The following is a 12,874-nucleotide window of genomic DNA, read 5'->3' on the forward strand; positions in this document are numbered from 1 at the left end:
GTAACTTAGAGGTAAGAAAGAAAAGGCTCTTGGAGGCTGTACTCTACACGCAAACCTCTGCAGGCCTTGGTACTTACAAAAGGGAAATCCTGATGAATAGGAGAGGGGGAAAAAGGAGAGAACCGTGAAGGAGGTTCTAGTTGAGTTATTAATCAATTTCATATTTATCTTCCCTTAATAAACAGATATGAATTTTGAAGTAGGCATATGTGATAGAGAATTTCAGGAGTCTTGCTATCAACATATTTTACATGTAATATGTGCCTGAAAGAATATTAAATCCTGCTGAAATAACTTATAGAGATAGTGGGAGAAAGGAATTAGCATAAGACGATACATTCAAACAACACATTACTATTACAATATTCAGTATTTTATTTTTTCCTCAAAAGGCAAAGCAGAGAAACCTGCCCCGTGTAAGATAAAAGATACAGTGTATGAATATAGACATAGCAATTTTTAGACCTACATACTTAACCTCATTTAAAATTTCCCACTGAGAACTGTAACTTCAATAAAGTTGATGGAAGGTGTCAAGATCAAACTGCCAACTCAGAAATTTCAGTTTAAGTAACTACTTAAGGAAGGAAGGAAAGAACAGGTAATGGCCAGTATTTCACATGTTTATTTGCCATAACATTTTAGGGTAAGGAGTTAGATGTTAGTTTATACTATATAGAGAGTGCATTTAAGCAGGAGTTGATATTCATGAGAGAACAGAGCTGCACTATCAGCAGAAATACTATTTCTACTACTGCTGAATTCTAAAACCTACTGCTTTTCAAATTTGAAGGACGTAAGATAGAGAAACATATGTTGTGGTCAGGCAGTGCACCATCTCACTCATAGAAATAGCAGCCTATTGTAAAGGCCACAATAACAGCTTTTGGTAAAAATATTTTTAGTAATAATAATAAGCAATTCCTGCCTCCGCTTCTGAGTCCTGCCCTCACAATTTAATGCTTCCTCAGATGTGCCTCAAGTTCTGTGTGGGGATCCATGAACCAGATCAGCAAATTGGTTCACATGAAAAAATTCCTTCAAAAAATAAGATAGTTCTTATAATGAATTAGGTCACTGCTCCATTTCACAGCATGGCCCCAGAAAGACCCAGGCTGGGAAAACTGAAGGGATGTACAGTGAAGTAAGGGGATCAAAGTGAGCGAAGAGAGGGAGGGCATAAGCATCTTAGGTCAGCACACATTTGTGAAATATGCCCTCCAATAATCAAGGCTCAAAATGCAAGTAATTCTTACATTGTGCTCCTTGAGCCACGGAGCTGACACTGCTTATTATTGAATGACACTGAATCACAGAATCAGAACCTCTGTTTCACTTTATTCCACAGAAAGGGCCTTATTCTTTCATGAAGATCAAAACACATTTCCAGCATTGTTCTGGGAATGCTGCTGATTATGACTAAGTTGATATATAAGATAACCTCCTGCCTCCCGCTGCAGCAGAAGGGATGGTAAGATGCACTAGAACAGTAAAAGAAAGTTTGTGAGCAAGACAGGGTCTTTTGTCAGAGATCTCCAGAGGTTTTTCCTAGGGAAGGAAAACTACCACCGTATTTCTGAGCACGGAAAAACTTTTTTTTTTTTTTTTTTTTTTTTCCTGAGGAACATAACGATACCTTTACTAAAGTAAACTCAGAATTGGTTGATTCAGAAAAAGTGCCTGGATCTACATTTGGTTTTTCCATCTCTAATAGAAAAAACTTTATAATAGAAGTGCTTATCTGAGAAATTCTACCTTCAGCCTTATGGAGAGTACTTAAAAAGAAGTCTCCATACATCTTCTGACCTTTGACCTAGGGGGCTGATCCCCTAGAGGGATCAGTCAGACTTGTACCCCACAGCTGTAATATTTACATACAGGATTCAGCAGGTGCACCAACAAAACCAGGTGAATATGTTAGAAAGAAAGAACTTGAAGAACTTTGAAGTCTTTTTATCTATGTAAGACTCCCTCATCTGCTTTCTGTATCGCAGCGTTTCTGTTATACAGAACAACAAGGTTAATAAAACTCTGTCCAACCCAGTGGGTGCACTGTTCCCAGCAGGAAATGCTTGATTTTATTTTTGTGACAGATGAGTGAAAGAACAGCTCTAAGATCCTGAAATAAACAGAAAGCTTTAGTCAGCTGGAGACATCTTGCCTTATATAGGTTGTGTATTAACACAGTTAACCCACTGCCTCAGTTAATACACACTGCCAGGATATTTTCAAACACTGGATTAAAGAAAGTAAGATTTTAATCTGAAATGGTTATCTGAGAACCATGAAGTCCTGAGTAGCTTCATGGACACTGTAATTCAAATCCAAAGCCCGTAAAATAGCAGGAAACCATACATCATGAGATGATGGAGGGTAGGATTACACCACACAGGGCTACAAAAACAACATTAAATATTGGGGCAGAGGTACACACAAATGAGATGTCCTCATACCTTGAACCACTTAAAGCCAAAATGGTTGACCTCATGCACTGATTCATTAAACAGCTTCAGACAGGCAGTGAAGTGGCAGAATGGTAGAAAACAAGATAAACAGAAGAGAGGAAAGAAAAAGCATGCAATTAAAAGCAAATTATATTCAGTTTGGATAACATTGACATTTTAAAATCACATATATCTTTCATACTTGGTCTAAGAATGATCCTAACCTATTATTGTTTGTAAAAAATCCAAGGATTTGCCATTAATATCATATAGAAAACAGAGCCTTGCATTTTAAAACTCTACAGCTATCTAAGGGTGTCTTTCACAATTCTACAAAGAAGCTCCACAGAACATAAAAAAAACAAAGAAGGCATTCTTTTAAAGTAATTGAAGGAATATGAAACGAAAAACATTTGAAGGAAAGTCTCCTCTTCACCTTGGAAAACAGCTACTTGCCATCACTCTATTACTTGACTGTAGTTAATTGATAGCAAAACAAAATCCTATTGGGCAGAATGGGGCACAGCACCTCTCCCAGTGCTGACTGGAACAAGACACTCCAGTTGCTTTTCCTTCATGCCATCTTGTTGGTCATATTTTAAAAACTACAATTGGTTAGAGCCGGCAGTTTAGTGGACACTGCTGTCAATCAGTGATGATACAGATGTTGACTTTTCCCTCTTGTGATCCTGCTGCTTTCAATCCATCCTTCTTTCTCCTCCTCACTTCTGTACACACTACTACATCCAAATTCGTTTCTTTTTCACGATGCTGTTGCCCACCATATTCCACCAATCTTTTCCCACAAATCTTACCCCTCTTGGCTCTCTTCCTCTCAATCTCTCTCACTGATCCTTACAGCTTATTGACCCTCAGGCTGCACATTTCCCTGTCTTGCCTCATCTTTTGGATTTTGTACATCCAATTCTAACTCTATTCACCAGCTGTTTCCCTTTTTCACCAAGCTCTGACCATCTAATCTCACTGTGTGCCTCTCATCAGGCTTTGCTGGTGAATTCTTTTGAAAAGCCTCCTTACTGCCAAACCTGAAATTTGTGCATATCCCCAAAGCACTGTTCTCTTTCCATATTCTTGTTTTAGGATGCCTCGTGTATAAATAAAACTTCACTTCTATGACAACAGTTCCCTATTTTACTAACCCAGGCTTATGTCTTCTCCTCTCCAGAATAAACCTGCTGCTAACAGCTCACAGTGGACAGACACCTATGAGGAGCTCATGCTCAATAGGCTAAAAAGGCGTCCTCCTTTCCATCCTGCGACTGACATCTACACTTCTTCATTTCTTTTAATCTAGGACAGAACTTTCATATTTTTGTTAATCTTGATAGTATGTTTGACTCAAACCTCCTTTAAAAGGTTATTTTTAAAAACTTGCAGAATGTCTTTTATGCAATATCTCTAATATAAGACTTTTCTGACTGAATCTATATAACTGAAGTTCTTTGGAAGGATTTCTTCTGTGTCTGGATCTATGCAAAAATCTTTCTTGTGCAGGCTGTGCCCATTTGTGCAGTAATCTTGTCTGCAGCTTTGATCATGTTAATGCTACCAGCATGCCTCTCTGCTAGTGAATCAAATGTAAGCTACTCATCCTTTGCAAACTGTACTCCACCCACCTTTCACTTTCAATACTGAGATGACCGGTGATCATCCTCTAATACAAGACTATATTATGCGTGCATAAAATTTGTAAATGTTCATCTTTGTGCTTACTTCTCCAACTTCAGACACTTCTAACCCCTACAAAATTAACACACTCTACCTTCTTCAAAACCTTCCCTCAAAAAATTCACTAAGCCTTATGCACCTTGTTCTGTGTTTCAAGCACAGACATCACAAAAGGGTGAGTTCTATGGGCTTCTAGGTGCTCAGAGAATATAAAAATGGTCACTTTGTCTTGTAACAAAGAAATTAAACCATTATGACATCCTAGGCATCAAATCATATACTATTTTGTTTACTTTTGCGTCTCAGCATAGAATCTGCTCCTTTGTGAGACATACATTTTCCTTTCAAGAAGATCTGATCTTTGATGTTAACATATCTATTTCATGCACTTTTTTTAAAGGCTACAAGAAGTTTGGAAAGAAGGCATTCTTGGAAGTGAACTCCATAACACTGCCTAGGACCTTAAGGTACAGCAACCAGAATTATCCTTAATATGTCTATCAGCAAACAGCTGAGCTTGACTCTAGCCTAAAGAGAAACAGTTGCTTTCTTCCTGAAAACTTAGATTATTACTACGATATTTATATCTTCTTTTTACTTAAAGTATGTGATATAAGAATACATGTTGGAAAAAACCTCTTAAAATGTTTTAAAGTGCAGTTAGTCAGACTTTTTTTATTTAAATAACAAAGAGAAAGAGATCACGTCATTGCAATGCAATCGACCAAATGCTCCTCTGCTAATTACAGTCAAGTAAGGAACAGTGAAAAACACTGAAGAGGCTCACAAAAAGCACAGTAAGAATGCCATGTTCAGCTTCTGCTTCAAAAGCTTTATCAAAATCTCATGGAATTTTATACACTACTTATGGTACGTTTTCTTGATGATTACTTACGTGAGTTAAAATCAGGCACATACACGACGCTTCAGAGTATCCCATCAGTGGCACAGAATCAGTTGTCGTGCATAAAAGTTCACACTTGTGGCTTCAACACACACATGTGTATTTTCTGTGTGTATGCTTCAAGCCAAGGGATTTGTTTCTTTATCCCGTTGTTTTGCAAGTGCTACGAAACTGTGGTCCATAAACCCAACTATGCTAATAAAAATCATCATCATTACATACGTTCAATGAACAACACAGTGAACCTAAGTATGCTTACACATAGGAAGACAGCTTTGACAGGCAAGACAGATTAGAAGAGTTACTACTTAGTATTTTAAAGCTCAGGACACCTTCTATTTCCTTTAATTTCAAGAAAATCTTACCTATGAAATACAACTTATCATGAAGGCTTTGCAGACTTTATGAGTTCTGTTACCTAATGTTAGAACAGAGATACAGGATCATCAAACAAAACCAGTTGTGTTTCACAGTAAAGCAGGGAAAATAGTACTTTACTGTCTCATTACTTTCCTAAGAGGACTACCAGTGACTTTATAAGATTGCAGACCTGTTTCTCAGCATTGATCCTGGCTGACTCCTCTTGTGCTAGCACCATTTCCCGCTCTGCAGTTATCTGAACACTTTCTCTGAGTGCCTCTTCCAATTCTTCAATCCGATCATCCTTTTTACGTAGATTGTCCTGGAAAATGACGGGAGACCAGGTGAAGATGACTTGTTTGGAACTACAGCCTTTTAATCAACCAAGTTTTACGCCAACCAAAATGTGTTTCTCCCTCCCACGGCGCAACTGCAGGCAAATTATCTTCACACAAAGGAAAGAAAGATGAAGTGATGCAAGAGTAGGAGGAATACTACAGTAAAGAGAAGGAGAAAGGTAGCAAAGCAGGACCTCAAAGCAAGAGTGCTTGCCCTCCATGTTGGATATACCACAGTCTTGTCAGATTATACAGCATAGATAAGCAAGGGTTGTTGGTAAATAAAGATTAGTAAGCAGTTCCAAAGAAGCAGAGAAGCCAGAATTGGTGGGAAGGTAGCAGGCATTCAGCATTGCCCCTTTGCTCACACATTCACCAGCAGGCGTGGTAAGAAGGGAAACACAGCGCTGCAGTTTGGAATTTGCCATTTCCAGGTTAAGGGGGAGAAAAGCAAACATTAACCCAACAGAGTTTTCCATTGTTCAGGTTAAGTCTTTAAGGAAGTTTTTCATCAAAAACTGTCTAGGAATTATGAAGGGTTCATCTGGGCTGTCTGAATCTCAGACATTCAAGTATCAAGACTCCCTTAAAATTTATTCTTCGATTAAGAGTATCTTCACAGTTGCAAGTTCAGATGTCCCACATACATTCAAAGACCATTGAAGAAAACTGTATTGCTCCTCAGAAAATATACTGTTTTATTGGTTTAGACGAACAGTATAACTTACAAAAATGATATACAAAATTAATGGTATTGTTATTTCTAAAGGAGACCCTCCTTATGTTAATATTGCTAGGAAAATAAAGGTATATCTCCTGCTTCTGCTGTAGCAGCTTGCACAAAAGACTGCAAAGCAGGCTGTCCTGACAGGTATATGTGAATGTCTTGGACCATGGTTGCTTCACAAATCCATCAGAAATGAGCAGCTTGATGGAAGATTTCTGCATTTCTTGTCTTGCACATTGGTTCAGATCAGAGTGTTCGGATGAGATATTAATGCACATTTAAGTTATCACATGGGCTTTTTTAGCCATCTCAGCAGCAGTGGAAGAATCAAAAATGTTTCCCTTTGTTTTCTGCATTTTGCTTTTTGTCAGATTTACCCCTTTGTCTTCTGTCCTTTTGTATTTGTATTTCCACTGTTTCTCTGAAAGTGTTTCACACCATATACAGAATAAGGAAAAAGATGACTGACTTGGAAAAAAATTGACCTTGCAACCTTCATAATGCAAAAATTAGTCACTGCAGTTTAAAGAATGAACCTGACTTATTCCTTAATTCCTGATCTCTAGGACTTGGGATACATCACCAAGGATACTTGTTGTATGAACACGATTTCTGGCAGTCTCAAAACTGCCGCTTTCAATGAGAGCGTTCCAGCAGAGATGCAAAGCTTTTTATTAGACCAGTGCAAGACCTTTAGCACCACTGCCCTTGTGTAGAGAAAGGCTGGTATTTCATCATTAGCACAGGCAACAGTATTTGTTAGGCTTTGCAGGCAGAGCAGCTTTCTGCTGACGGCTTTCCAAAGTGGATTCACAGGGCAAGCAATTGCTGTTTTCTAAAGAAACAAACGGAGAGATCTTCATTTCAAAAACAGGAGTTGCAGAACATGTTTTCATACTTTTTGAATATTTCTGAAACACTGATAATACCTTTCAAAACTACTTTATAGTTATGATTAGCCTAACCAAAGACTCATCAAAAAGATGAATAACAAGTTTAGAAAAAACTCAGCACAGAACATTAACTGTGCCAGACATGAAAAATATTTACTTGCCTATCTGCATTACACAATAAATATCAACTGTACTTCTTGAATATTATTCATTGATAGCCGAGGAAGTGTGGAAGTGTAGCTCTCCATTTCAAACAACAGAAGTGGGAATGGTTCATTTGAACAGCTGCATGTAAAATGGAAACTGCTTTAAAATAAGAATGCAGAATAAAACATTCTGACACATAAGATATGTCCACTCTTTATCCCAGGCAAACATTTAAGAGGTGAATTCAACACTGTATTAACCTTGACACCATACAGTGCTCTATTCAGACAGGTGAACTCTTGAGGGACAGGAGGAAGAGCAATTGATGGTACCAAAACTGATCAAGACAGTGCCACATTACCTGCACTTGAAAAGTCGGCATTCATATATAATCACTTCTCCTAAAATAACACGCAAACTTTTACATATATGCTAGGGGGTTGCAAGTTAAAAAAAAAAAAAAACAACAGTGCTGACTTACAAACAACTGCCTAGAAATGATGATCTTTTAACTTTAGTCTAATACTAATAACCCATCCAGTAAGGCCAGATGAGTTACAAGTTTTCACTTTCTGTCTCAGACAAATCTAGTTAAAAGGTGTGCAAGTTTACTCCTTTAATGGTGTCACAATGTGTGTAACTACCTTACAAAACCACACCAATGTCTGGCAGGAGTAGCAGATTGTTGCTTAGCCAGATAGCACCTCCACTAGTGCAGAACAGTCTCAAGACACTTTTAGATTTTATTTTTTTGTTTCTAGCTCTTTGATTCATGACTAACTGATTAGCATTTGAATAATTATTTTTTAAATACAAGTGGCTGTGCAAACAAAACATACTAATAGACAAAAAGTAAAGAAAAGTGAACCAGCACTTGCCTTTTAACATACCAGCATGTTTTTCCAATTGTTTGGCTCTAAACTCTGAAACATGACAGGCTCATGCTGACGTTCAACCTGTGCTGCTGCTGCTTTCCTTGTTTTAGTTACATGAAGCATGCCATCTTTGTGACAAGCATTAAACTCTGAAGAAAAACTTCTGTTAATTATAACTACAGGTATAACTTTCTTCCTGCAGTGACTCATCCTCTGAAGCAGTGGACTAGAGTGCAACTTGAGTTGCTTCATATATACATTAGAACGTGACACCGAGGGCAAATTTATCTTCCTGTATTTTGATAAAATTGCAGAATGATAAACAGTGGCAGTCTCCTTTCATGAAGCTTATAGAGATGACTATTCAGAAAGAAAAAAAAAAAAAAAAAAAAAAATTCCTTACCTGTATAGTACCTGGATTCTTCAAGATGCATTATCTACCCAAATATCTCCATGACCCTCCCTCCCTCTCCTCCTGAGTCCCATATGCATGAGATTCCACAGCAGACATGGAATTAAACTGGGATAGAGGAGATAGCTCTGCCTTTATGCTCACTGGTGGCAGCACAAAGAAAATGAAAAACCCATTCGACACTGTGGGAGTGCCAGGAGTTCAGGCACAATAAAAATTCTTGCTACCCATACTATGATCCTGTAGCTGATTCGTATGCAAAACTCATTCCAATACATGCCTGTCTGAAAGCCTGAAAGGAAAAGGAGGTGTGACTGACGCACATTTCTGGGCTTTTTCTTTCACTTCAGGAAGGAAGTGGTAGGATGTCCAAGTGATGCATGTTAAAAGGATGTATCAATTTAATCTATCTTGCATTCACGTGATGTGTAATCTGCCATGAAGTTTTATGAAAGTGCATGAAATAGGATGTAAGTTTTCACTGAGGCATTTAGGTTCAATTAAATCTGAGGTATCCTGGCAAACTTCTTCATAACTGTGTCTTGAATTAGACTCACAAAGGTCTTTATGGCCTAATTTCACTCTTTGAATTGGAATTAAGGTGGATTTCTCTAGTTAACTCTTGGGAAAGATTAGTTAACAGTTTGAGAAGGCAATGAAACGCTTGTTTTAACTGCTAAGAATATTTCTAGGACTAGCCAATCACGTAGGCAGGGAAAGATCATTTTCATATAACCCCGTAAGTAATGCAATAGCACATTTTGCCTGTGTGCTTTCATAGACCAGAAGGGAAGAGCACAGTCCTGGAAGTGTTTTGAAATAGGAATCAATTATTTCTTAAACAGTGAAATCACTACATCATTACAAGCACTTATTCCTGTGAACTATTGCTCTTTCTTATCATGTATTTCCTCAAGAAGCCATAACCTAGATAAAGAACCTAATGATAATGATCTCAGTCCTTTCTAGATTGAATAAAATTCTCCCCAGAAAGAAAAATCCTCCTTTGTGAACTGACCTTCCACAAGGTAAGTGGAATCTGGGAACTCAGGACTGTCAGCTGTCTCAAGTACTACTTAAAGCTCCCTCCCGGATACAAACTGTCATTGAGTTATTGATACACCAAATTCTTCACCAACATTTGGAGGCAGCCCATCTACAAATGTTAGGAATTTTTCACAGTTAAAAAATATGAGGACTTGATTAACTGCAACTCTAAATTGCATGCTGGTTGATTAATACGAAAAATTGAAATCTTACTAAGTTTCTTCCATAAAGTTCCCTTGCTTCCTGTCTTTGGCCATAACCAAATGTGAAGAGGAAAAATTGGTTCTACTGTAGTCAACCCATTACTGAGGACTTCTGGTTTGCCATCTCAGGAGTCTACCAAAAGATGCCTAAAGACTCTCACTAAATTATGGAAGGTGCATTTCCGCAGTGTTGGTTGTACTACTGCACTGCTGAACCCAGAAGGAAAGATGCTATGCCAAAATCAGAAGACTGCTCTTCAGAAGAGTGATGAAAATAAATCAATTGGTTAATTAAGCTCTGCTTTTCTCTCAAAAATACTTGTAAAAACCTGCAGACCTTTTTAAGAAGATCCTGAAGGTGTATGGGAATATACAATGTGGTGGTACCAAAAGGTGGTATTATTATTTCATTTGATTTCAGAAGCAAACAATCATAGGGCCTTAAAGCTCAGGTGAGCATGGTGGATCTCCATTGTTTTGTTCCACATGTTGATCAACTACTTGAAGAAGTCTCTGAACAAGAAAAGCATGCAAAATTGTCACCCATAAATGGAGAAATACCTCTTACACTGATGAGACAATAGTTTGACTTAATGGGTTTTCAAGAATACACATTGGGTAAATGTTGAAGGCCAGAACACCATGGTACATGACCCGAATGGTAGTCACAATAGAATCTAGCTCAAGGAGAGTGTTTGGGGTCCCTGCGCAATTCATCCAAAGCAGGAGATGTCTATGGTGAATTGTTTCTCTCTCTGTATTCATTACCATTTGCTGAAGAAGATAAAAAAAAAAGCATGCTGTCTTGAAGAGTGGAATAAAAGACTTTATAAATTCCTGAAGAAGGAAATACCTTTAGGGTAGTGTATAGCTTGGTACCAAGATGTAGCATGAACCACAACATAGATCCAATACTAAAGATTCTGAAAATAAAGTAACAGAGGGGCAAACTACCATGTAAACAACTGCTACTATATACACTGCTGGGCATAAACAAACAGTGGAGTTTATAGAATAACCACAAATGCTAATGGTATTATCATCATTGTTGCATACAGCTCTCTTGATGCCCTCAACTGAAGTATCGGGGGTTACCTGTGATGGGGAAACCTCTGTCTGTCTAGGCAGAAGCTGAGTATATCTAGTATTAGGTTTATAAGAAGTCTGTGTTTCTCACAGAGTGAGCCAAAGAGGGCTTTTTCAGAAGTATAGCAACAGCATATGTAATTATCATGAGTTCCTGAATGAAAGGAACAGTCTGAGAGCTGAAGAGACAGAAACTGCCAAGCAGGAGCTCCTCGACCAACGTTTCCTCATCTTTGGAGAGATCAGACCCGAGATGCACGATGACTATCTCATTAGGATAACATATGTCAACATCTGGAAAATTGTACCTGCCAAATAAGACAGATGGATTGGAATTCAAGCCTGACAAGTTGCATAAATGCAGAAAAGTAACTACAGGAGACAAAAGGAGAAAAATTGCAGTAGAAGAATTCCATTCCACTAGAGGTTGAGAGGGAAGTGCAACAAAGCTGGCCACAGCACTGCATATGCCACATTGAAAACACAAGGGACAGCAGGAGGAGATGAGTACATTCTCCTAAGAGTACCACAATGGAAAAAGAGAAGATCTGTACTGGAATATGGGTACACTTGTGGATCATCAGTTGCAGAAAGAACAAAAACATATTTATAGAAAAATAGAAAAAAATGGATAAAAATTATTTCCAGACATGATAAATATAATTGAACCAGTGCATTAAAATTAGCATGGTAAAAAAAAACCAACAACAAAACAACATGAGGAAGCCAACAGTTTATGAAAAACATCCATTGGATTTTTTTTTTGAAAGAGAAAGGTAAAAAATGGAGTGGTGTTTGGACAGCATTGTCCCTTGAGTATCATTGCTGCAGTGTATGAGAACACTCAAGAACGATGCAGGACTATAAGTGATGTTGCTGACAAAAATACCTGCTTTTGTGTTACCAGGAAGGATGCACACTTTAAGTTATATGTATGGACAATCACTTGAAAGAAAATCATAAAACCTGCTCAACTACAGAAGTTAATAAAATACAAAGAATAAAAACTGGCAGACAGGTGTTCTACCCTGTACAAAGTCCTCGTGGCTACCTACCTCATTAAGGAAGAAAGAAAAAACCCCACCCAGATAGTAAAATATGTCTGTAAATAACATGACAAATTTATGATGGGAAACATGTTGGTATCAAGATTACTTATGTAGAATCATAGAATCATTAAGGTTGGAAAGGACCTCTGAGATCATCGAGTCCAACCTGTTAACCTAACTGCCTGGTCCACCTCTAAACCACGTCCCTACGCACCACATCCACACTTTTTTTTAATACTTCCAGGGACTGTGATCGTACCACTTCCCTGGGCAGTCTGTTCCAATGTCTAACCACTCTTTCCATGAAGAAATTTTTCCTAATATCTAATCTAAATCTCCCCTGGCACAACTTGAGCCCATTTCCTCTTGTAGGAATATAGCATTTCCTCTTGTTCCTCATATAGAAGCTAACTGAAGTGGTAAGCATCTGTACAAAAAATGCTCTTCTCTACATGCTAAGAAAATAAATATAGAACTAATTCATCCATCAGATGTGAACTCATTTCTCTTCTTAAACAGGTCACAAAGAAGCAGCAAAAAAATTACAGACAAAATGGCAATGCTATACAATGACATTAGCACTGAATGATAGCTATCACTAAAAGAAATAATTTTGAGGAATATCAAGATATAAATCATGTTCCACATGTGACACATGTATAATCCTAAAGGCAAAAAATGCATGCATTTGTTCCTAAAA

At 37.8% G+C, this 12,874-nt stretch overlaps 1 protein-coding gene across 1 annotated transcript in view; it reads right to left on the reverse strand.

Moving 5' to 3' along the window:
* The window catches only part of ERC1 (ELKS/RAB6-interacting/CAST family member 1), a 294,006-nt gene that overhangs the window by 110,409 nt on the left and 170,723 nt on the right, over positions 1-12,874 (reverse strand). The window contains exon 13 of the mRNA XM_082308445.1: positions 5,588-5,719. Within this exon, the coding sequence (XP_082164571.1) occupies positions 5,588-5,719 (132 nt within the window). The remainder of the gene's footprint in view (positions 1-5,587; positions 5,720-12,874) is intronic.

Source organism: Platalea leucorodia (genome assembly GCF_965183815.1).
Source record: "Platalea leucorodia genome assembly, chromosome: 4".
Lineage (NCBI taxonomy): Eukaryota > Metazoa > Chordata > Aves > Pelecaniformes > Threskiornithidae > Platalea > Platalea leucorodia.